The 27,136-nt window shown below is 48.7% G+C and overlaps 1 protein-coding gene across 6 annotated transcripts in view; it reads left to right on the top strand.

The window, feature by feature from the left end:
• Nucleotides 1-27,136, top strand: part of TSNARE1 (t-SNARE domain containing 1) — a 232,822-nt gene that overhangs the window by 48,740 nt on the left and 156,946 nt on the right. For all 6 annotated transcript variants that reach the window (XM_073590429.1, XM_073590427.1, XM_073590424.1 and 3 more), the window contains one exon: nucleotides 23,660-23,815. In XM_073590429.1, coding sequence (XP_073446530.1) covers nucleotides 23,660-23,815 — 156 coding nt within the window. The remainder of the gene's footprint in view (nucleotides 1-23,659; nucleotides 23,816-27,136) is intronic.

The following is a 27,136-nucleotide window of genomic DNA, read 5'->3' as shown; positions in this document are numbered from 1 at the left end:
TTATATTCTTGTACATAGGAGTTATATTATAGTAGTTATATTCTTGTACATAGGGGGCAGTATTATAGTATTTATATTCTTGTACATAGGGGCAGTATTATAGTAGTTATATTCTTGTATATAGGGGCAGTATTATAATAGTTATATTCTTGTACATAGGGGGCAGTATTATAGTTATTATATTCTTGTACATAGGAGCAGTATTATTGTAGTTATATTCTTGTATATAGGGGCAGTATTATAGTAGTTATATTCTTGTACATAGGAACAGTATTATAGTAGTTATATTCTTGTACATAGGGGGCAGTATTATAGTAGTTATATTCTTGTACATAGGGGGCAGTATTATAGTAGTTATATTCTTGTACATAGGGGGCAGTATTATAATAGTTATATTATTGAACATAGGGGCAGTATTATAGTAGTTATATTCTTGTATATAGGGGCAGTATTATAGTAGTTATATTCTTGTACATAGGAACAATATTATAGTAGTTATATTCTTGTACATAGGAACAGTATTATAGTAGTTATATTCTTGTACATAGGGGGCAGTATTATAGTAGTTATATTCTTGTACATAGGGGGCAGTATTATAGTAGTTATATTCTTGTACATAGGGGCAGTATTATAGTAGTTATATTCTTGTATATAGGGGCAGTATTATAGTAGTTATATTCTTGTACATAGGGGGCAGTATTATAGTAGTTATATTCTTGTACATAGGAGTAGTATTATAGTAGTTATATTCTTGTACATAGGGGCAGTATTATAGTAGTTATATTCTTGTACATAGGAGCAGTATTATAGTAGTTATATTCTTGTATATAGGAGTAGTATTATAGTAGTTATATTCTTGTACATAGGAGTAGTATTATAGTAGTTATATTCTTGTATATAGGAGTAGTATTATAGTAGTTATATTCTTGTACATAGGGGCAGTATTATAGTAGTTATATTCTTGTACATAGGAGCAGTATTATAGTAGTTATAATCTTGTATATAGGAGTAGTATTATAGTAGTTATATTCTTGTACATAGGAACAGTATTATAGTAGTTATATTCTTGTACATAGGGGGCAGTATTATAGTAGTTATATTCTTGTACATAGGGGGCAGTATTATAGTAGTTATATTCTTGTACATAGGGGCAGTATTATAGTAGTTATATTCTTGTATATAGGGGCAGTATTATAGTAGTTATATTCTTGTATATAGGGGCAGTATTATAGTAGTTATATTCTTGTACATAGGGGCAGTATTATAGCAGTTATATTCTTGTATATAGGGGCAGTATTATAGTAGTTATATTCTTGTATATAGGGGCAGTATTATAGTAGTTATATTCTTGTATATAGGGGAAGTATTATAGTAGTTATATTCTTGTACATAGGGGACAGTATTATAGTAGTTATATTCTTGTACATAGGAGTAGTATTATAGTAGTTATATTCTTGTACATAGAGGCAGTATTATAGTAGTTATATTCTTGTACATAGGAGCAGTATTGTAGTAGTTATATTCTTGTACATAGGGGGCAGTATTATAGTAGTTATATTCTTGTATATAGGGGCAGTATTATAGTAGTTATATTCTTGTATATAGGGGCAGTATTATAGTAGTTATATTCTTGTACATAGGGGACAGTATTATAGTAGTTATATTCTTGTACATAGGAGTAGTATTATAGTAGTTATATTCTTGTACATAGAGGCAGTATTATAGTAGTTATATTCTTGTACATAGGAGCAGTATTGTAGTAGTTATATTCTTGTACATAGGGGGCAGTATTATAGTAGTTATATTCTTGTACATAGGGGCAGTATTATAGTAGTTATATTCTTGTACATAGGGGCAGTATTATAGTAGTTATATTCTTGTACATAGGAGCAGTAGTATAGTAGTTATATTCTTGAACATAGGGGGCAGTATTATAGTAGTTATATTCTTGTACATAGGGGCAGTATTACAGTAGTTATATATTCTTGTACATAGGGGCAGTATTATAGTAGTTATATTCTTGTATATAGGGGCAGTATTATAGTAGTTATATTCTTGTACATAGGAGCAGTATTATAGTAGTTATATTCTTGTATATAGGGGCAGTATTATAGTAGTTATATTCTTGTACATAGGGGGCAGTATTATAGTAGTTATATTCTTGTACATAGGAGTAGTATTATAGTAGTTATATTCTTGTACATAGAGGCAGTATTATAGTAGTTATATTCTTGTACATAGGGGCAGTATTATAGTAGTTATATTCTTGTATATAGGGGCAGTATTATAGTAGTTATATTCTTGTACATAGGGGCAGTATTACAGTAGTTATATATTCTTGTACATAGGGGCAGTATTATAGTAGTTATATTCTTGTACATAGGGGCAGTATTATAGTAGTTATATTCTTGTACATAGGAGCAGTATTGTAGTAGTTATATTCTTGTACATAGGAGCAGTATTATAGTAGTTATATTCTTGTACATAGGGGCAGTATTACAGTAGTTATATATTCTTGTACATAGGGGCAGTATTATAGTAGTTATATTCTTATATATAGGGGGCAGTAGATTCCGGAGTGGATATGTGACAAGTTTGGGCTTTTCCTCTTGGATCCGCTGTTGCTCCTCACTTTTGCGCTGCGGCTCTTCTCCTCCCTTGCGTCCATTGTCGGTGGAGCTGGTATTTGGTGCCTGCAGAGTCTTCCTCCTCTTCTCCTTGTCTTGTACTCTTGTGCTGCTCCCCGTCGGCTCTGGGATGTGAGGAGCGGCTTATCTGTGTGTACTGACGATGGACGCTGACATTTACTGCGCTGTCACCTCTACAGTAAATGTTCTCCGCTGTAATTTCATCCTCTCAGTGTAAGCAGAAATCCACGTCCTGCAAAAGAGCAAGCGGCTGACGAGCATCGAGTTGTTTCATGTCATGAATCCTTCTTTCCTTTTCTATTCTCCGTGTCCTGGAGGCAGCCTGTGTTTGCCGTCCTTATTCCATTATTCATCCTGAGCCCCCTGATTCATGCAGAGTCTGCCAGGCCTGATGTAACGTGAACCTGAGAGATCAGCAGTGAGGAGGGATGTTAGCTCTGCCGGTCATTGCTCTGCAGCTCGGATATAAAACCACATTATGACTCTGGAAGTGTGTGGCCCATCCAAATGCGCAAACACTTGTCACAGCTGAGGCTTTGTTACCGTTGTTTCCCCTGGAGGCAATCTTCTGACTGTTACAGTGTATCATGCATGCAAGATCTATCAAATCAGAAAGAGGAGAGCGCTTGGTGCTGATGTATCCGCAGACCGGCACATTGTAACAAGCCTTCAGCTGTGAGGTTTCTATTTTCCAATGTCATTACAAGATTTATTTTTTATTTTCATTACAGCAAGCGTTTCTTCAATTGTGATGAATTGAAGCTGGAATAGCATTTATCTGCAGAAACCTTCTGTGTGCATGGGAAGAATGTGTGAGATCTGTGCTTGGTGTCGGAGGATGCGGGTGTACTTTTTATTGTGCTACCAGAGAAAATAAAGCGGGCGAGGCGCTGCCGATCTGGATGATTTTAATGTCTGCATCAACCATCGAAGCAAACGAGCGCTCTGCTAGGTCATCATGTGATTGCCCACAAGTTTATAAAAGCCGATCATTGACCCATTAAAGGAGTCTGTGATCCGGAGCGAGCGTCTTGTTGGAGCAGTCAAATATCGGGGATTGGTGTCCCGACGGGCCAACAATGGGAAATAAGTGTCCGGTTGAAGAAGCCAATAATCCACAGAAAGCATACAGCCAACAATTAAAAACAGCCATGAAAAGATTGTTTTTGACATAGCGGATTGACGTACGTGTAATGACTGCAGTTGGCATGGGCGCCTCCTATCTGCACTAACACCCTGTAATTGGCACTGATGCAATGTATCTGTCGAGAGCCCTATGTACATGAATCTCTATCCGTATCCCCGTTCATCAGATCTCTCTCCATGACCACCTTCTTATATCTAGATTTTTTTTTTTTTGTGTTGTGACTTCATCCTTGGTTTTGTGCCTGTGTTGTGACATCCTCTTTGGTTTCGGGCCTGTGTGTTGTGACCTCCTCCTTGGTATCGGGCCTGTATGTTGTGGCCTCCTCCTTGGTATCGGGCCTGTATGTTCTGGCCTCCTTATATCTAGACCTTGATTTCAGTCCTGTGTTTTCTGACCTCCTTATATCTGGACCTTGGCTTCGGCCTGTGTGTTGTGGCCTCCCTATATCTGAACCTTGGTTTCGGTCCTGTGCGTTTTGACCTCCTTTTATCTTGACATTGGTTTCGGTCCTGTGTGTTTTGACTTCCTTTTATCTTTACCTTGGATTTGGTTCTGTGTCTTCTCGCCTTCAAATCTGGACCTTGGGTTTGGTCCTGTGTGTTGTGACATCCTCATATCTGAACCTTTGCTTCAGTCCTGTGTGTTTCGACCTCCTTTTGTGTTGACCTTGGTTTTGGTTCTGTGTCTTTTTTTGCCCCCTTATATTTGGACCTTGGTTTGGTTTCTGTGTGTGGTGACCTTAGTTTTGGGCCTTTATGCTGTTACCTCCTCCTTGGTTTTGGTCTTGTGTGTTTTAACCTCCTCATATATGAACCTTGGTTTCGGTCCTGTGTGTTTTGACCTCCGTTAACTTGACTTTGGTCTTGGTCCTGTTTGTTTTGTAACCTCCTTATATCTTGACCTTTGTTTTGTACCTTTGTGTTGTAACTTCCTTATATCTGGAGCTTGGTTTTGGTCCTGGGTGTTGTGACCTCTTCATATATGAATTTTAGTTTTGGTCCTTTGTGTTTTGACCACCTCCTTATATCTTGACGTTGGTTTTGGTCCTGTGTGTGTTGACTTTGTATCTAGACCTTGGTTTTGGGCCTGTGTGTTGTGACCTCCTCCTTAGTTTTGGTCCTATGTATTGCGACCTCCTTATTTCTTGACCTTCGTTTCCGTCCTGTGTCTTGTGATCTAATATCTGAACCTTGGTTTCGGTCATGTGTCTTGTGATCTCCTCATATCTGAACCTTGGTTTCGATCCTGTGTATTTTGACCTTTTTTTTTTATCTTGACCGTGGTTTCGGTTCTTTGTGTTTCGACCTTGTATCTGAACCTTGGTTTCGGTCCTGTGTCTTGTGATCTCCTCATATCTGAACCTTGGTTTCGGTCCTGTTTGTTTTGACCTTGTATCTGGAGCTTGGTTTCGGTCATGTGTCTTGTGATCTCCTCATATCTGAACCTTGGTTTCGATCCTGTGTATTTTGACCTTTTTTTTTATCTTGACCGTGGTTTCGGTTCTTTGTGTTTTGACCTTGTATCTGGAGCTTGGTTTCGGTCCTGTGTCTTGTGATCTCCTCAATATCTGAACCTTGGTTTCGATCCTGTGTGTTTTTACCTCTTTTTTTTTTTTTTTATCTTTACCGTGGTTTCGGTCTTGTGTATTTTGCCCTCCTTATAGCTGGACCTTTTGTTTCGGGCCTGTGTGTTGGGACTTGTCAACATATTTTGAGGATGGCTGCCCCCTCTGACTCTCGCTCTTCCTCCCCTGGCCCCCGGCATTGGTAAACCCATTGTGATAGAATAAATGGAGAGGTTTATCCGATGTGTCACCTTGCGGAGGGGAAGTGTCTGTATACCAGATATTTCATCATTTCGAGCCTCCGCAGCGTCTTTCTAGAGACAAAAGGAGCTGACATTGGTTTCGGCGAGATGGCTGCGTCGCTAATCAGATTAAGGCGAGCGCTCGGCCCGGGCTTCCTGACCTTGAGAGATATTAGCATGGATCTGGGGTGAAGTGAGTAAAAACATAAGGATTTCTTCTAGAGCGAAATAATAGGATGATGCGATCGGAGTCATGTCCTGTCCTCGTCTCCTTCCCGCAGATATGTGGATTTAGAGGACTCGAGAGTTTATACAAATGTCATTGACGTAAAAGTCAAAGCGAATGTTCAGGAGTCAAGTGCAAGAGATTGGAGTCAAAATGGATGGCCATGACAACCCATTCCCTATTACTTGGCCCCATGGTTAGCGTATACCGGTCCCTCATGTTGGAGAGCTGCTCATCCTGACCATTTTATCAATGAGTGTTGCTCCTCACCCTCCACTTCTGATCAGCATCACCCATTAGTAAAATAGTCAGATCCCTGCAAACGGCAACTTCTATCTCTGCTTCTTGGATCACAACAACGTGGGAGAAACAGACGTGAACCTCAGTTGCACCAGGTGGTTTGCTTTGTGGTGAGAGTGGCGTCTCTTCCTGCCAATCCATAGTGAAATCCTCGTGGATTTCTCTCCGATGCATGCGAGAGCGGTCACAAATGCCCAATTGACGTGCAATGATTGCCGGACTCGACACAATGCAATGCCAAATCCGCATTAAATTCTGATTGTGCAACTCGAGAAAAATGTATTCCAGACGTTGGTGGAATTGCTGTAGACCTGCAGGGCACATGCAGAGTTTGCAGCAGATTTTTCACTAACATATATATATATATATATATATATATATATATATATATATATATATATATAATATTTATTTATTTATTAGCTGAAGAGCCCGGCGCTGCCCGGGCATAGTAACTGACTGTGGTTAGTTATAACAAATTATAATTATCCTCCATCCCATAGTCCCGTGCCCAAATACCCATCATACATATCCACCATCCCATAGGTATATATATATATATATATATATATATATATATATATATATATATATACTGCTCAAAAAAAATAAAGGGACACTTAAACAACAGAATATAACTCCAAGTAAATCAAACTTCTGTGAAATCAAACTGTCCAGTTAGGAAGCAACACTGATTGACAATCAATTTCACATGCTGTTGTGCAAATGGAATAGACAACAGATGGAATTTATTGGCAATTATCAAGACACCCTCAATAAAAGGAGTGGTTCTGCAGGTGGGGACCACAGACCATATCTCAGTACCAATGCTTTCTGGATGATTTTTTGGTCACTTTTGAATGTTGGTTGTGCTTTCACACTCGTGGTAGCATGAGACGGACTCTACAACCCACACATGTGGCTCAGGTAGTGCAGCTCATCCAGGATGGCACATCAATGCGAGCTGTGGCAAGAAGGTTTGCTGTGTCTGTCAGCGTAGTGTCCAGAGGCTGGAGGCGCTACCAGGAGACAGGCCAGTACACCAGGAGATGTGGAGGGGGCCGTAGGAGGGCAACAACCCAGCAGCAGGACCGCTACCTCCGCCTTTGTGCAAGGAGGAGCACTGCCAGAGCCCTGCAAAATGACATCCAGCAGGCCCCAAATTTGCATGTGTCTGCAAAAATGGTTAGAAACCGACTCCATGAGGGTGGTCTGAGTGCCCGACGTCCACAGATGGGGGTTGTACTCACAGTCCAACACCGTGCAGGACGCTTGGCATTTGCCACAGAACACCAGGATTGGCAAATTCGCCACTGGCACCCTGTGCTCTTCACAGATGAAAGCAGGTTCACACTGAGCACGTAACAGAGTCTGGAGAAACTGTGGAGGGTGATCTGTTGCCAGCAACTTCCTTCGGCATGACCGGTTTGGCAATGGGTCAGTAATGGTGTGGGGTGGCATTTCTTTTGAGGGCTGCACAGCCCTCTATGTGCTCGCCAGAGGTAGCCTGACTGCCATTAGGTACCTAGATGAGATCCTCCGACCCCTTGTGAGACCATATGCTGGAGCGGTTGGCCCTGGGTTCCTCCTAATGCAGGACAATGCCAGACCTCATGTGGCTGGAGTGTGTCAGCAGTTCCTGCAAGATGAAGGTATTGAAGCTATGGACTGGCCTGCCCTTTCCTCAGACCTGAATCCGATTGAGCACATCTGGGACATCATGTCTCACTCCATCCACCAATGTCACGTTGCACCACAGACTGTCCAGGAGTTGGCGGATGCTTTAGTCCAGGTCTGGGAGGAGATCCCTCATGACAACATCCGCCGACTCATCAGGAGCATGCCCAGGCATTGTACAGTAGGGAGGTCATACAGGCACATGGAGGCCACACACAATACTGAGCATCATTTCGACTTGTTTTAAGGACATTACATTGGTTAATCAATTTGATTTCCATTTTTTAGCTGTGTGTGTGTGTATATATATATATATGTATGTATGTATGTATGTATGTATATATATATATATACACACACACACACACACACACACACACACACACACACACACACACACACACACACACGTACTCCAGTAATTTTGCATCCACACAGCTTGGATGATCTTCCTGGAAAACGGAGGATGGAGCTGAAGGCAGCGCGGTGACGGGAGAAGCAGCTGCGCGGTGTCAGGGCTCACGAACAGCAGAGTTGGAGGATGACTCCTGATATTGGACAAGTGCGCGTTTGGGAACAGTCACCATCATTAATCATATGGCGTAGTCCCCGGCCAAATATCAAAGCGACTGCCCCCCCCCAAACTTATCATCCGCCACCCGTGACACATATGTACCATCATTAAGATGGAATAATGATGCAAAGGAATCGGAGGAGATACATTTATTTGTATTTTGTAACCAGAGGGACCCGGGCAGTAATGGTGTCAGGAGTGATGGCGTGTGCCCGGGGACCTTCTCCTGGACCCAATAGACTATTCCCTTGTACATTCATGGCCGTACAGAAGTAGTGCCAGCTGTACGGTCCTCACAAATTCACGCCACCCCATCGTCAAAAGAAGAATGTACGACCATAAAGGAAGACCGCCTGATTGCCAGGTGACCCTTTGAGTGTTGGTTCTCGTCACACAGTTGTTGAGTTTCTACAGCTCCCATTGAGAATTGCACTCACTGTATAAATCTCTATACAGTGAGCTCCCTCTGGTGGTGACCGCAGGAAGCCATCATTTTGAATGGTTGCTGGAGTTTCAAGAAACTTGGCATAAATCAAAAAAACAAGTGAATATAAGAAACTTTGTAATGTGTCTTCTCAGAGAAATCTGCTTATGAGACACTCCTCCCTCCTGCCCCTAGTTCCTGTAGTTGTCATTTAGTTATATCAGATTAGATGTGACAGGCTGCTTTACAGTATTTTTCACTCAAGAGCTGAATTCACATCTACACTACTCATTGTAATGTAATGCTTTCTAGTACACTTGAGCACATCCCAGTGCTGAATTCAGAGCTGCGCTGATCAGTACATCTGTATAGTGTCCTGCATACTGCTTTTTCTGAACAAGACTTCTCTCGTCCCAGAGCTTGATTCACAGCTACACTGCTCAGTACTAATGTAGAAATGTCACCAGGCTGGTGCTGCTGTTGAACGTGTACTGCATAGGAACAGAAGAGCAGGAATTCCTCATGTCTATTTGCTGTGTATAATCTACACCCATAATATTAGAGAATAATTAGAGATCACCTGGAAAAACTAAAAAATGCAAGTCATGTAATGGTGAGTGATAGTGTTGTACCTCATGTCCAAACAGCAGCTTGTTGTGAAATGACAGGTTAGCTTTAATGGTGTGCTTTTATGATAGGGCGTCAATATCAGATCCTAGGGGTCTTATTCTGATCTGCTTGTATGGGCCGCACCGTCTCCAGTGATAGTGAAGACCTCTTCACTGAGCAGCAGGGCTGCTGAGAGTCTGACTATCACTGATACAGCTTTTAAGTACTGCAGACCCCTTTAATATTTCTGGGGATTGTGATTTTTAGCTTTGAGTGTGGTGTTGTGCGCCTCTGACATTTGGGGTGTTTCTGAAGCAATGCACGCTTTGCTTTTTGGGTTCGGTGCTGGCGTTGTACGCCGTTTCGCGCCGCTGCCCGTGACTCTGCCTCATCACTGATTCCACACACCTCGGAGAGAAGCGGCGGGCTGAGGGCACGTACACCGATGTGATTACATTCTCAGAAAGGAAGGAACCGAGGAACAAAAGCAATAAGCCTCTTCCAGTTACTCTTGCCCTTTTTGTCATTGCAGTGGTAAACATTTCTCAGCCGTGCACACAATCTGTGTTTTCATTTTTTCGCCAGGTCTGCCGTGTGTTTAATATGACTGGACACGAAGGGGACTTGAGTGAAGGCTGCAGTTAATCATCCCCCCCATCCTTACAAACTACGTCCTTGGGGAGGTCAGAGCAAAACTACATATGACCAGGTCTTTAAAATGTTATTTACAGATCATGGCCCCGGAGCGGTGACGTGATCGAGCTGGTAATTTCTTCCAGGGAGAGCCGCTCGCTTCTCAGGTCCTTAAGTGGAATGGGCAAGAAGGATGGATTGTGCCTGGGACAGGTGGCGAAGGGTGGACTGACCACGAGACAGGTGGCGAAGGGTGGACTGACCACGAGACAGGTGGCGAAGGGTGGACTGACCACGAGACAGGTGGCGAAGGGTGGACTGACCACGAGACAGGTGGCGAAGGGTGGACTGACCACGAGACAGGTGGCGAAGGGTGGACTGACCACGAGACAGGTGGCGAAGGGTGGACTGACCACGAGACAGGTGGCGAAGGGTGGACTGACCACGAGACAGGTGGCGAAGGGTGGACTGACCACGAGACAGGTGGCGAAGGGTGGACTGACCACGAGACAGGTGGCGAAGGGTGGACTGACCACGAGACAGGTGGCGAAGGGTGGACTGACCACGAGACAGGTGGCGAAGGGTGGACTGACCACGAGACAGGTGGCGAAGGGTGGACTGACCACGAGACAGGTGGCGAAGGGTGGACTGACCACGAGACAGGTGGCGAAGGGTGGACTGACCACGAGACAGGTGGCGAAGGGTGGACTGACCACGAGACAGGTGGCGAAGGGTGGACTGACCACGAGACAGGTGGCGAAAGGTGGACTGACCACGAGACAGGTGGCGAAGGGTGGACTGACCACGAGACAGGTGGCGAAGGGTGGACTGACCACGAGACAGGTGGCGAAGGGTGGACTGACCACGAGACAGGTGGCGAAGGGTGGACTGACCACGAGACAGGTGGCGAAGGGTGGACTGACCACGAGACAGGTGGCGAAGGGTGGACTGACCACGAGACAGGTGGCGAAGGGTGGACTGACCACGAGACAGGTGGCGAAGGGTGGACTGACCACGAGACAGGTGGCGAAGGGTGGACTGACCACGAGACAGGTGGCGAAGGGTGGACTGACCACGAGACAGGTGGCGAAGGGTGGACTGACCGGGAGACAGGTGGCGAAGGGTGGACTGACCACGAGACAGGTGGCGAAGGGTGGACTGACCGGGAGACAGGTGGCGAAGGGTGGACTGACCGGGAGACAGGTGGCGAAGGGTGGACTGACCGGGAGACAGGTGGCGAAGGGTGGACTGACCGGGAGACAGGTGGCGAAGGGTGTACTGACCACGAGACAGGTGGCGAAGGGTGTACTGACCACGAGACAGGTGGCGAAGGGTGTACTGACCACGAGACAGGTGGCGAAGGGTGGACTGACCACGAGACAGGTTGCGAAGGGTGGACTTGACCGGGAGACAGGTGGCGAAGGGTGTACTGACTACGAAACAGGTGGCGAAGGGTGGACTGACTACGAAACAGGTGGCGAAGGGTGGACTTGACCGGGAGACAGGTGGCGAAGGGTGTACTGACCGTGAAACAGGTGGCGAAGGGTGGACTGACCACGAGACAGGTGGCGAAGGGTGGACTGACCGGGAGACAGGTGGCGAAGGGTGGACTGACCACGAGACAGGTGGCGAAGGGTGGACTTGACCGGGAGACAGGTGGCGAAGGGTGTACTGACTACGAAACAGGTGGCGAAGGGTGGACTGACTACGAAACAGGTGGCGAAGGGTGGACTTGACCGGGAGACAGGTGGCGAAGGGTGTACTGACCGTGAAACAGGTGGCGAAGGGTGGACTGACCACGAGACAGGTGGCGAAGGGTGGACTGACCGGGAGACAGGTGGCGAAGGGTGGACTGACCACGAGACAGGTGGCGAAGGGTGGACTTGACCGGGAGACAGGTGGCGAAGGGTGTACTGACTACGAAACAGGTGGCGAAGGGTGGACTGACTACGAAACAGGTGGCGAAGGGTGGACTGACCACGAGACAGGTTGCGAAGGGTGGACTTGACCGGGAGACAGGTGGCGAAGGGTGTACTGACTACGAAACAGGTGGCGAAGGGTGGACTGACTACGAAACAGGTGGCGAAGGGTGGACTGACTACGAAACAGGTGGCGAAGGGTGGACTGACCACGAGACAGGTGGCGAAGGGTGGACTGACCACGAGACAGGTGGCGAAGGGTGGACTTGACCGGGAGACAGGTGGCGAAGGGTGGACTTGACCGGGAGACAGGTGGCGAAGGGTGTACTGACCGTGAAACAGGTGGCGAAGGGTGGACTGACCACGAGACAGGTGGCGAAGGGTGGACTTGACCGGGAGACAGGTGGCGAAGGGTGTACTGACTACGAAACAGGTGGCGAAGGGTGGACTGACTACGAAACATGTGGCGAAGGGTGGACTGACTACGAAACAGGTGGCGAAGGGTGGACTGACCACGAGACAGGTGGCGAAGGGTGGACTGACCACGAGACAGGTGGCGAAGGGTGGACTTGACCGGGAGACAGGTGGCGAAGGGTGGACTTGACCGGGAGACAGGTGGCGAAGGGTGTACTGACCGTGAAACAGGTGGCGAAGGGTGGACTGACCACGAGACAGGTGGCGAAGGGTGGACTTGACCGGGAGACAGGTGGCGAAGGGTGTACTGACTACGAAACAGGTGGCGAAGGGTGGACTGACTACGAAACAGGTGGCGAAGGGTGGACTGACTACGAAACAGGTTGCGAATGGTGGACTGACCACGAGACAGGTTACGAAGGGTGGACTTGACCGGGAGACAGGTTGCGAAGGGTGGACTTGACCGGGAGACAGGTGGCGAAGGGTGTACTGACCGTGAAACAGGTGGCGAAGAGTGGACTGACTACGAAACAGGTGGCGAAGGGTGGACTTGACTGCGAGACAGGTGGCGAAGGATGGACTTGACTGCGAGACAGGTGGCGAAAGGTGGACTGACCGAGAGACAGGTGGCGAAGGGTGGACTTGACTGGGAAACACGTGACGAAGGGTGTACTGACCACGAGACAGGTGGCGAAGGGTGGACTTGACTACGAAACAGGTGGCGAAGGGTGGACTGACGGCGAGACAGGTGGCGAAGGGTGTACTGACGGAAAAACAGGTGGCGAAGGGTGAACTGACTACTGAGGGCACGGACTGTTCCCAGGTCCGGTGCAGGTTATGGACACCCTGCAGCGCCTCTCGGATACGTCCGTATATAAGCTGTATACATTAGTGGCACTGACACTTCTTGGTCATATGAACCGGCCGGCTTGATCCTTCACCTCTGCCGTCTCTTATGACCGTCCGCTCTAGAAGTGTAATTATAGCCTCCAGTGACTCTTAGATCTCGCACCGCTTTTCACATCATTCATGGACTCTCTACTATCATGGTTTCTGCCCGTGTGATGGCGTACCCCCCCCCCCCCCCCCTTCCCGGAATAGAGGCACTCGTATCAGCATATGGAAGCCTAGTGCTGGCAGAAGATCTCTAAGGGACTGAACATTCCCCAAATGGATGTCTCAGTAATAGCGACTGAACTTTAACAATCCTGGCACACTGCCCACGAATACTACTGTTTCCCTTTTTTTGATTCTCACTGCTGGTGCACATTATCCATGCATAATAATAAATAATAATTTTATTTCTATAGCGCCAACATATTCCGCAGCACTTTACATTTCAGAGTTGATTTGTACAGACAATAGACATAACAGCATAACAATAATCACATAGTTAATAACAAATACCAAGAGGAATGAGGGCCCTGCTCGCAAGCTTACAATCTATGAGGAAAAAGGGAGACACGAAAGGTGGGTGGTAACAATTGCTTTCATTGTTCGGACCAGCCATAGTGTAAGAATCTGGTGTTCCTGTTGCTGCATGAACCAGTTAACAGTCTAAGTATGTAACAGTACAGACACAGAGGGCTAATAGATGCATAAAGCATGTGAGGGCATAATTCGAGGTACCTGATTATGGTAAAAAATTTTGAATGAGCCACACAGGGATAGATTAGGTTAATGTGTTGAGGCGGTAGGCCAGTCTGAAGAAATGCGTTTTCAGGGCACGCTTAAAACTGTGGGGTTTGGGGATTAATCGTATTAGCCTGGGTAGTGCATTCCAAAGAATTGGCGCGGCTCGTGAAAAGTCTTGGAGACGGGAGTGGGAGGTTCTGATTAATGAGGATGCTAACCTTAGGTCATCAGCAGAATGGAGGGCACGGGTAGGGTGGTATACTGAAACAAGGGAGGAGATGTAGGGTGGTGCTGAGCTGTGGAGAGCTTTGTGGGTGAGGGTAATAAGTTTATACTGAATTCTGGAGTGGATGGGTAGCCAGTGTAATGACTGGCACAAGGTAGAGGCACCGGTGTAACGATTGGTGAGGAATATGATCCTGGCTGCAGCATTCAGGACAGAATGGAGGGGGGAGAGTTTGGTAAGAGGGAGACCGATTAGAAGGGAGTTACAATAGTCCAGACGAGAATGATTAAGAGTTTTTGTGGAATCAAAAGTAAGAAAAGGTTGAATTCTAGAAATGTTTTTGAGGTGCAGATAACAAGAGCGAGCCAGTGATCGGATGTGGGGGGCAAAGGAAAGCTCGGAATCAAGTATGACTCAAAGACAGCAGGCATGTTGCTGGGGAGTATTGGTGGAACCACACATGGAAATGTCAATGTCGGGCATAGGTAGGTTAGTTTCTGGCTCAGTCCGTTACTACAAACACCATCATGATTAGATCTGGCTCTGCCCTTACATCATTTCCATCTTCAGGCTCCATCTATTGAGTCCCAGTTGGACTATTGAGCTGGCTTGCTCCCTATGGCCTTCCATTGGTGCACTGGATTGGTCTCTCCTGTCTTTTGACAGCGCCTTGGATTGGTCCCTGCGGTATTGAGTCGGCGCACTGGAATGGTCTTTCTCCAGCGCACTGGATTGGTCCTTCCATCGGGGCACTGGAGTTGGTGCATGTGGTCTTGTGCTGTTGCACTGGTTTTGTCTGTTCTGCCTTGCATCAGCACCCTGGATTAGTTCCCGCACTGTTGCTCTGGTACACTGGATTGGGATTTGTGATCTTGCTCTGAGGCACTGGTTTTGTCCCTTCAGTCTTGCACCGCTGCCCTTGGTTGGTCCCTGACGTGCTACTCTGCCACCCAGCAATTTGCCCTGCAGTCTTACGCTCTCACTGGATTAGTCCCTGTGGTGCTTCACCGACACACTGCAATGGTCCCTGCGGTCTTGCGTTGGTGCACTGGGTTGCTCTTTGCCGTCTTGCACCAGTGCAATGGGCTGATCCCTGTGGTCTTATGCTGGTGCACTGCGTTGGTACCTGCGGTCTTACGCTGGCGCACTGGGTTGTTTCCTGTGGTCTTGCACTGGCACACTGGGATGGTCCCTGCGGTCTTGTGCTGGTTCACTGCATTGGTCCCTGCGGTTTTTTGCTGGTACACTGGATTGGTCCCTACGATCTTGCTTTGGCGCACTGTGCTGGTCCTTGCAGTCTTGCACTTTCGCACTGGGTTGGTCCTGCCGTCTTGCACTGGTGCACTGTGTTGGTCCCTGCGGTCTTGCACTGGCGCACTAGGTTTTTCCCTGCGTTATTGTGCTGTCACACTGCATTGGTCTCTGCAATCTTGTGTTGGCGCACTGCATTGGTCTCTGGTCTAGCACCAGTGCACTGCTAACACTGGTTGTGTATTCTGCCTCCCCCTCGCACACATGCACAAGTGCATGATCCCACCATGTCCGACTCTGTCTTTACGATATGGAGATTGGAGAGGAGGCTGGAGGACGTCACGGCAAGTCTGAGTTACAAGCGCCGCTGCCACGTGACTGCTGGCATTCGGGAAGCCGATTTAGCTAATGAGCAGCGGCTGTATCACGTTATGCTCTCATATCATTTTTAGCACATTTTTTGGAACAAAATTTTGGATTTCAGTCAATTTTAACTTTCAACAAATTCATTGCGGTTTTTCCGCCTTTTTCACACTTTTTTTTTTTTCTTTCAGGCCTCGTCATCTGTTGGGTTTGCTGAAAATATGGCCGTGTTTCATTATTCAGTTTTCATTGCTTCTTTTGGTTCCAGTTTTTTTACACCTTCAGCGCCCTGTAGACAGAGTTCTGCAGTTGAAGAATTCACTGCATGTTTTTAATGGTTATTTAACAGATTTTGCAACATTTTAGTTTAAAAAAAAAAAAAAAAAAGTGCAAAAAGAAATCTCCTTCTAATTTATAAGGAGGGCAAGGATCGTCTCTACATGGCAGAACACTTCGATTGGAATCGTTTAATGCTTCATTGCCCCGGTGGAGGCGACGTGTGGAAATTGAGCACAGATCAGATGATCACTGGGGGTTTCAGGTGTGATCACCATATTTTTTGGGGGACCCCTGTAACCACGGGACATTGTCCATGGGAAGTAATACCCGGTCGTCCTCTTTAATAAAATCAGTAGAGGATAAAATTACCCCATAGAAGAATGTACTACACAGAAGATAGGAGAAGTCAGTTTGGCCCCTGTCACATCTCCTCCGGGCCGGGGCCACAAATGCTCTGAAGCCTCACACTTGTGCTCAGAGGTCAGTTTGGCCCCTGTCACCTCTCCTCTGGGCTGGAGCCACAAGTGCTCTGAAGCCTCACACAATGGCTCCCTGTTCCTGGTGCTCGGAGGTCAGTGGGGCCCCTGTCGCCTCTCCTCCGGGCCGGGGCCACTAGTGCTCTGAAGCCTCACACAATGGCTCCCTGTTCCTGGTGCTCGGAGGTCAGTGGGGCCCCTGTCGTGTCTCCTCCGGGCCGGGGCCACTAGTGCTCTGAAGCCTCACACAATGACGCCCCTTCCTGGTGCTCGGAGGTCAGTGGGGCCCCTGTCGCCTCCTCAGGGCCGGGGCCACTAGTGCTCTGAAGCCTCACACAATGGCTCCCTGTTCCTGGTGCTCGGAGGTCAGTGGGGCCCCTGTCGCCTCTCCTCCGGGCCGGGGCCACTAGTGCTCTGAAGCCTCACACAATGACGCCCCTTCCTGGTGCTCGGAGGTCAGTGGGGCCCCTGTCGCCTCTCCTCCGGGCCGGGGCCACTAGTGCTCTGAAGCCTCACACAATTGCTCCCTGTTCCTGGTGCTCGGAGGTCAGTGGGGCCCCTGTCGCCTCTCCTCCGGGCCGGGGCCACTAGTGCTCTGAAGCCTCACACAATGACGCCCCTTCTGGTGCTCGGAGGTCAGTGGGGCCCCTGTCGCCTCTCCTCCGGGCCGGGGCCACTAGTGCTCTGAAGCCTCACACAATGGCTCCCTGTTCCTGGTGCTCGGAGGTCAGTGGGGCCCCTGTCGTCTCTCCTCCGGGCCGGGGCCACTAGTGCTCTGAAGCCTCACACAATGGCTCCCTGTTCCTGGTGCTCGGAGGTCAGTGGGGCCCCTGTCACCTCTCCTCTGGGCTGGAGCCACAAGTGCTCTGAAGCCTCACACAATGACGCCCCTTCCTGGTGCTTGGAGGTCAGGGCAGCCAGGTGGGTAACGAGGGGACTGCAATCATTTGATCGACAGACTGAAGATGGATTTCTGAAAGTGGCTGTGAATCACAAATGAACACGTTCTGCCCCGGTGCAGCCAAATATCCCCGAGACCCCTGAAGACTGAAGGTGAGAGATGCATTTATTGTATGAACGGATCCTACACTAGCCGAGAGAGGGGCGGAGGCGGCTTCCACTTTTGTGATTATGGACCCTTGAAAATGAGCTGGTCACAAGGCGTCTCCCTGATGAGACCTCCAGTGATCCGCGGTAATTTGTGCAGATAGTGTTCAGTTTCCCTGCGGCGCCACCACAAGACGAATCAATCATTGCACAGCTCCGTCTGACTGCGAAGTGACCGTTCTCTGCTGTGGATTATAGACGGGGCCTGAATGAATAGGGGCCTCCTCAGTGCAAAACCCTAATGATAATATGGTATAGTAGCAGACAATCCCTTTAATGGGAGACTGAAGCCTGAAGTGCTGTCAGCTCCCTCATTATAGTCATTCTGCAGCATTTCAGAGGAGGCACAGGGAGAAGTCCACTGGGCGGATCATGCAACTTCTCCGTGTGGCTGGGCCTGATTCATGCTGGGCTGGGAGATCTGACCCAAAGGCTCTTCTTGTCTGGCACTTGTCTGCTGACAGTGGCCCCCTCTATTCTCAACTCTCAGAGCGTCCCCTGGACTTATTGAGATCCCCCTGTTTTCTACTCTATTATCCGCACATACCGTCTCTTCTTTTTGACTCGCTGTGCATATCCTCTTCTCACTGCGCTCATCCTCTTTTTATGTTTACTTGCTGCGCTGCTCTTTCAACTCGCTGCACGTCTCTTTCTCAACTCACTGCATGCCTTCACTTTATTTTTCGACTCACTGCGCACTTTTCTTTGACTCACTGTCCACATCCTCTTCTCAACTGACTGCGCCTCCTCTTTTAATTTAAAATCACTGCGTGCCTTCTTTTTACTTCTCAACTCACTGTGCTTTTTCTCCACTCATTGCGTGCCTCTTTTACTTTTTGGATCACTGCGCAACGCTTTTTTTTTTTTTTCAAACTCACTACTTGCCTTCACTTTGCTTCTTGACTCTTTGCGCTCCTTGCAGCGCGCCCTCCGGTGCTCCGCTCCTTGCAGTGCGCCCTCCGGTGCTCCGCTCCTTGCAGCGCACCATCCGGGCACCGCTCCTTGCAGTGCACCATCCGGGGCTCCGTTCCTTGCAGCGCGCCATCTGGGCACCGCTCCTTGCAGCACACCATTCGGGCCTCCGATCCTTGCAGCTCACCATCCGGGCTCCGCTCCTTGCAGTGCGCCATCCGGGCACCGCTCCTTGCAGTGCGCCATCCGGGGCTCCGTTCCTTGCAGCGCGCCATCCGGGCCTCCGCTCCTTGCAGCGCGCCATCCGGGCACCGCTCCTTGCAGCGCGCCATCCGGGGCTCCGCTCCTTGCAGCGCGCCATCCGGGCCTCCGCTCCTTGCAGCGCACCATCCGGGGCTCCGTTCCTTGCAGCGCAGCATCCAGGCTCTGCTCTTTGCAACGTGCCATCAGGGCCTCTGCTCTTTGCAACGTGCCATTGGGCTCCGCTCCTTGCAGCGCGCCATCCAGGGCTCCACTCCTTGCAGCGTGCCATCCGGGCCTTCGCTGCTCTTTGCAGCGTGCCATGTGGACTCCGCTCCTTGCAGCGCGCCATCCAGGGCTCCGCTCCTTTCAGCGCGCCATCCGGGCCTCCGCTCCTTGCAGCGCGCCATCCGGGGCTCCGTTCCTTGCAGCGCAGCATCCAGGCTCTGCTCTTTGCAACGTGCCATCAGGGCCTCTGCTCTTTGCAACGTGCCATCTGGGCTCCGCTCCTTGCAGCGCGCCATCCATGGCTCCACTCCTTGCAACGTGCCATCCGGGCCTTCGCTGCTCTTTGCAGCGTGCCATGTGGACTCCGCTCCTTGCAGCGCGCCATCCAGGGCTCCGCTCCTTGCAGCGCACCATCCGGGCCTCCGCTCCTTGCAGCGCGCCATCCGGGCCTCCACTCCTTGCAGCGCGCCATCCGGGCCTCCGCTCCTTGCAGCGCGCCATCCGGGCCTCCGCTCCTTGCAGCGCGCCATTCGGGGCTCCGCTCCTTGCAGTGCACCACCACCATTTATTGTACTTTTTCCTCTTTATTTCTCAGTACAGCTGTCCATTTTGCTAAGTGCTCCTGGAATAAATCTGAAAGTTTCTGTCCTTCCTCTGGAGCCGTCTGCACAAGGAATGATAAAGGCAAATAAAGCGTGACATTTCCTTGTAAGTTTTCAGCTGAGCAATTTGTGCGAGAGGACAGGAATAGAAGCAGAATGAGCAGCTCTGACATGGGAGTGCGCTGCCACTCGGCTGACGAGGAGCCGCCGCATTTACCAGATCCGAGCACTCAGGAAATCCACAGGATAGTCCTGGGACCTCGGCGCTGATGGCGTGTCCATACAGAGGGGCAATGGGGGGCACGATGAAAGGTCCATGACAGTACATCCACCTGTGAATTCATGGACCTAAATATTCAGGCCACCCCCGCCCACCCTCACCTTCGGATCGACCGCCCACTCTTTTTGATCATGGAGGAGGAACGTGCACACTATCGGATTAGCGGCCTCATCCTGACATATTGTGTGTGAGTTCACAATAAAACGCCCCGGTGTTGGTGGCTCCTCGGATGCGGCAGCCTTCTGTGCCCGATTGCAACGGTCCCGGCACCGGGATTCGCCTCCGTAAATCTCTCAAGCCGGCAAGGTTATCTGTGCTAGAGGACAGGTCAGGAGGAAGCGGCTGCTCGCCTTGGCCGACAGTCTGGTCTTTCCTGCCCATCATGTGCCTGGATGATTCTATTAAAGGGGAACTCCGCCATGCTGCTTCTCTCTCTCTCTGGATGGGCCAGAATAATAGTTTATTTTCCTGCACAGTTTCCATTTTTCTTGTTTGTTTGTTTTCCTAGTTTTTTTTTTAAGAGGTAGTCTCCTGTACAGCAGCTAAAACTTCCTGTCTCATTTAAAGGGTAGCACCACAACACAATTTCAGTGTGTTCCTGTCCCTGATATAACCTGTTATTCCTGCTTTGCTTTTGTCTTGCTTTTTTCCCCTGAAGTTGCAACATTTCTTTATGACTTGAAACAAGTCTGTGTTCCATGGGGCAGCAGTCTGCTAAACAGCAGATCAAGCTTCCCTTGTATTCCTGTCAGCACAGAACTGGCCCATAATAACATCATAATAGCCTTGCCATTCCTGTAATGTTTCCCTATTGTTTTGCTGTAAATTGCATCATTTATTGACATGGGGGGGGGAACGTGAAACAAGTTTGTGTTCCATAGAGAAGCAGTATCCTGTACAGCAGATACAACTTTGAATCTACAGAGTTAGGCCATAGTAAGAGATCCCTGGGATGGTTTCCAGCTGAAGTTGCATACTTTTATGGCATCAGTGGGAGGCCCTTTGATGACGTCTGTGTCGCCCCCAGAGAGGCAGTCTCCTGTTCAGCTGAGAGCGCTTCATGTCTAATTGCCAGGGATTGTAGGGTAGAGTAAGACATCACCTCTGCCCACTTCTGAGACCCCATTTTTGGAGCCCTCTGCCCTGTGGTCTTCTCTCTATCTGGGTGACACCATTAGGTAGGACCGCCATTACAGCTTAGTGCTACCGTACAGGAGTCTAGGAAAGCTGGGTGATGACGCTGTTCTGGCAGCTTTCCCAGGGGTCATGGATGTCTGGATTTCTTGTGGTTTGTGCCCTCGCTGAAAGCTCGTGACCGTTGCATCGGTGTTTGTGATATTTCCTAAGGCTGGAATGATTGGGGGTCTGACTCCCACCACTGACCAAAAGAGATGTCTCCGGCTCCCGGTTGTCAGCACAAATGTTTTCCGTCTGTCCTATTGGATTGTCTTGGCCGCTTATACTCTCTTCTCTGCCTTAAATGGGGCCTAGAAGCCCAGAAAATACCTGGGCCCAGTCCCCTTCAAGAGGGTATCGCTCCCGGTGCCCGTCGGTGCGGCAGTGACCCCATATGCAGCAGGTGGTGGGCTCTTAGCTCCCGTTTTGGTGGCGGTTCATGCATTTTTCCGCTCTCCTCTCCAGCAGCTCACACGGAGCACAAAGCCTCCATTAATTAAAGCAGAATTTGGACGGGAGGACCGCGGCTTTGTGCGGATTAACTGCTAAAAGGTCCCCGCTGATTTAATTGTTTAATTAGCTTAAATGTTCTCCACTGTACAATGGTCGACAGTTGCCAAGGCGCGGCTGCCGCGTCATTACCAGTCTGGAGCGCGGGGCGACACAATGTGGCATTACTGAATACGGAGGACAGATGTGTCGGGCTGGGGGCGACCGGGGACACCCTCCTCATCTGGGCCCATTATAGACGGAAAAGTTCTGCAACTTTCCAATATACGTTTCCGTTCCTCGAGCATTTCAGGATGTCGTCTCGGTGCCTGAGAGGCGGATACCGAAGTACTTGGCCGCGGTCAGAGTGTGCCTGCACCGATACATTGTAGCAAACTATCAGGGCAGATGAGAAGTTTGTGCCACTCGTGCTTGTGTCACAGGATTGTCTGATGGTTTTCTGAGTGGTTTGTTACAGTGTATCAGTGCAGGTCATGTGGATCCTGGCTTACAGTAAATTACTAAGACTGGAAAACGTCAAAACAAACCCTCAGCTGTGGCAGGCAAGAAGCCATGTTACTAGCAGCTGTCGCTAGGTTAGGGGTTGTATCGCTGGCGGCTGTCGACAGGTCACCAGCCATATCGTTGGCGGCGTATGCCATATTATGAGCCGTATCGCTGGCGGTGTATGCCATATTATGAGCCGTATCGCTGGCGGTGTATGCCATATTACGAGCCATATCGCTGGCGGTGTATGCCATATTGCAAGCCGTATCGCTGGCGGTGTATGCCATATTGCAAGCCGTATCGTTGGCGGTGTATGCCATATTATGAGCCGTATCGCTGGCGGTGTATGCCATATTACGAGCCATATCGCTGGCGGTGTATGCCATATTACGAGCCATATCGCTGGCGGTGTATGCCATATTGCGAGTTGTATCGCTGGCGGTGTATGCCATATTACGAGCCATATCACTGGCGGTGTATGCCATATTGCGAGCCGTATCGTTGGCGGCGTATGCCATATTATGAGCCGTATCGCTGGCGGTGTATGCCATATTACGAGCCATATCGCTGGCGGTGTATGCCATATTACGAGCCATATCGCTGGCGGTGTATGCCATATTGCGAGCCGTATCGCTGGCGGTGTATGCCATATTGCAAGCCGTATCGCTGGCGGTGTATACCATATTACGTATGCCATATTACGAGCTGTATCGCTGGCGGTGTATGCCATATTGCGAGCTGTATCGCTGGTGGTGTATGCCATATTGCGAGCCGTATCGCTGGCGGTGTATGCCATATTGCGAGCCGTATCGCTGGTGGTGTATGCCATATTGCGAGCCGTATCGCTGGTGGTGCATGCCATATTGCGAGCCGTATCACTGGTGGTGTATGCCATATTGCGAGCCGTATCGCTGGCGGTGTATGCCATATTACGAGCCGTATCGCTGGTGGTGTATGCCATATTGCGAGCCGTATCGCTGGCGGTGTATGCCATATTACGAGCCGTATCGCTGGCGGCGTATGCCATATTACGAGCTGTATCGCTGGCGGCGTATGCCATATTACGAGCTGTATCGCTGGCGGTGTATGCCATATTACGAGCCGTATCGCCGGCGGCGTATGCCATATTACGAGCTGTATCGCTGGTGGTGTATGCCATATTACGAGCTGTATCGCTGGCGGCGTATGCCATATTACGAGCCGTATCGCTGGCGGCGTATGCCATATTACGAGCCGTATCGCTGGCGGCGTATGCCATATTACGAGCTGTATCGCTGGCGGTGTATGCCATATTACGAGCTGTATCGCTGGCGGTGTATGCCATATTACGAGCCGTATCGCTGGCGGTGTATGCCATATTACGAGCCGTATCGCTGGCGGTGTATGCCATATTACGAGCCATATCGCTGGCGGTGTATGCCATATTACGAGCTGTATCGCTGGCATCGGTTGCGGCCCCCAGTGGCAGGTATATTAGTGTGTTAACCCCTTCCTCTTCTCTCTCCTTGCAGAGCCCTCGCTCCCCTTTCTCTGACATTGCGGACGATGAAAATATCTTTAATGGTGGTGATGAGCAGTGGCCGAGCCGGGACCAGGACGTGTCCGAGATCACAGAGGAAGATCTTGACCAGATCCATCAAAAAGAGGAGGCTATAAAGCAAATTGAGGTACGACCCATCTCCTGTCCCCCCGCAGATCCGAGGTGTCCCCCGCAGATCCCAGGTGTCCCCCGCAGATCCCAGGTGTCCCCCGCAGTTCTGAGGTGTCCCTCGCAGATCCGAGGTGCCGCCTTTTCCAGAGATGTACCCAGCTCTGCTCCATCTGTATATAGACACTGCATGTGTTTGGGATGAGCCTCGCCTATGTGCACCCTCCTCGTCACCGTGCACCATAACATGTATATGGGAGAGGAGGGCTAGTTCTTTAGCGCCACCTATAGGGGGGCCACAATCCTAAAAGTCCATATCGCCCCTTTAATCAGCCTTATCACCTGCATGTTGTAGCAGGGAGACGGCGTTCATTCGCTGCAGTATGATGGGTCCCCTAGAGTTGGACTTTGGGGGTCTGGCTGCGCCGTCCGTTCCCCTTGAGGTGACGTCGCTCTGGATTCAGCAGTAAAGCAGATGGACTCATTTCTGCAGCCCTCGTACTGCTGCACTCCATCCCCCTCCACCTGTACAGACCTCTAATGGAGTTCAACCTCATTTTTCTTCTCCCCGGCTCCATTGACAAAGAGGCCGTCGTTTGACACTGGGACGTTTCTCGACGGCTGGTGTCACATCCGCAATAGCAGATTTACAGCCCTGGAGAATCCCAAATTCAATCTACAAACAAAATTGAATCCATCCACACGACGGTTCAGATCTTGCTAAGAGGGAGAGGAATTGAGGGCAGAAAGTTGAGTCGAAAGGAAGAAAAAAATAGTTCTGGGGTTGAAAGACTTTAATGGTGCCATGAAAATGAGATTTCCTGATATCAGCCATGGCCCTGGAGATATTAATATTACCCGGCTCATCCTGGGCCTCCTGCTTCAGGAGGAGAATTATAGAGCTGCAGTTAAGACTGACACTCGCAGAAGAGCTTACTGTATCCCCGCTACTATAGTCATCTGGATCAGGAGCCGTCTCCAACCATAAAGCTATGAAAAACTGTTAATCCTCCTCCCGTCTGCTGCTAAGTCTGCTAATCAATGCTTTACATTACAGCACTGCTCCATAGGGACACAAATGATGGATAACCTCAGTACAGTGCTTCCACTTTGATTGTGTCCTACAAGAGCAGAGCTGCAGTGTAAGGCATTGGGAAAAGGGGTAGGGCAGGTTTTCCTGGGCCTCAGGTGAAAGAGTCTCAGTGGCCTCTTTAACATACCACGATTCATGATGCACAGGTACTGCAGAGACATATAGGTATAGTACAATGCCAAAGATTTCACTTCTTACATTACATGAGCGATATCTCTTTTACATATTACAATACATCAGAAACCGGACAGTATAGTCCTCCATACAGTATTATGGGCACCACATTGTCCTCCATACAGTATTATAGGCACCACATACTCCTCCATACAGTATTATGGGCACCACATATTCCTCCATACAGTATTATGGGCACCACATATTCCTCCATACAGTATTATGTTCACCACATAGTCCTGCATACAGTATTATGGGCACCACATAGTCCTCCATACAGTATTATAGGCACCACATAGTCCTCCATACAGTATTATGTTCACCACATAGTCCTCCATACAGTATTATGGGCACCACATAGTCCTCCATACAGTATTATGGGCACCACATTGTCCTCCATACAGTATTATAGGCACCACATACTCCTCCATACAGCATTATGGGCACCACATACTCCTCCATACAGTATTATGTTCACCACATAGTCCTGCATACAGTATTATGGGCACCACATAGTCCTCCATACAGTATTATAGGCACCACATAGTCCTCCATACAGTATTATGTTCACCACATAGTCCTCCATACAGTATTATGGGCACCACATAGTCCTCCATGCAGAATTATGGGCACCACATAGTCCTCCATACAGTATTATGGGCACCACATATCCCTCCATTCAGTATTATGGGCACCACATAGTCCTCCATACAGTATTATGTTCACCACATAGTCCTCCATGCAGAATTATGGGCACCACATAGTCCTCCATTCAGTATTATGGGCACCACATAGTCCTCCATACAGTATTATGGGCACCACATAGTCCTCCATACAGTATTATGGGCACCACATAGTCCTCCATGCAGAATTATGGGCACCACATAGTCCTCCATGCAGAATTATGGGCACCACATAGTCCTCCATGCAGAATTATGGGCACCACATAGTCCTCCATGCAGAATTTTGGGCACCACATAGTCCTCCATGCAGAATTATGGGCACCACATAGTCCTCCATACAGTATTATGGGCACCACATAGTCCTCCATACAGTATTATGTTCACCACATAGCCCTCCATACAGTATTATGGGCACCACATAGTCCTCCATACAGTATTATGTTTACCACATATCCCTCCATACAGTATTATAGGCACCACATAGTCCTCAATACAGTATTATGTTCACCACATAGTCCTCCATGCAGAATTATGGGCACCACATAGTCCTCCATACAGTATTATGGGCACCACATAGTCCTCCATACAGTATTATGGGCACCACATAGTCCTCCATGCAGAATTATGGGCACCACATAGTCCTCCATACAGTATTATGGGCACCACATAGTCCTCCATACAGTATTATGTTCACCACATAGTCCTCCACTCATTATTATGGGCACCACATAGTCCTCCATACAGTATTATGGGCACCACATAGTCCTCCATACAGTATTATGGGCACCGCATAGTCCTCCATACAGTATTATGGGCACCACATAGTCCTCCAGACAGTATTATGGGCACCACATAGTCCTCCATACAGTATTATGGGCACCACATAGATCTCTATACAGTATTATGGGCACCACATAGTCCTCCATACAGTATTATGGGCAACACATAGTCCTCCATACAGTATTATGTTTACCACATAGTCCTCCATACAGTATTATGTTCACCACATAGTGCTCCATACAATATTATGGGCACCACATACAGTGGGGGGAATAAGTATTTGATCCCTTGCTGATTTTGTAAGTTTGCCCACTGACAAAGACATGGACAGTCTATAATTCTAAGGGGAGGTTAGTCCTGTGAGAAATAAGTATTTGATCCCTCTGGCAAACAAGACTTAATACTTGGTGGTAAAACCCTTGTTGGCAAGCACAGCAGTCAGACGTTTTTTGTAGTTGATGAGGTTTGCGCACATGTCAGGGGGAATTTTGCTCCACTCCTCTTTGCAGATTGTTTCTAAATCATTAAGCTTTTGAGGCTGTCGCTTAGCAACTTGAAGCTTCATCTCCCTCCATAAGTTTTCTATGGGGTTAAGTCTGGAGACTGGCTA

Source organism: Dendrobates tinctorius, unplaced genomic scaffold (genome assembly GCF_039654945.1).
Source record: "Dendrobates tinctorius isolate UK_male_01 unplaced genomic scaffold, ASM3965494v1 ptg000116l, whole genome shotgun sequence".
NCBI classification, from domain to species: Eukaryota; Metazoa; Chordata; class Amphibia; order Anura; family Dendrobatidae; genus Dendrobates; species Dendrobates tinctorius.
The sequence above is the reverse complement of the archived record's forward strand: the minus strand, read 5'-3'. Positions and strand labels throughout refer to the sequence as shown.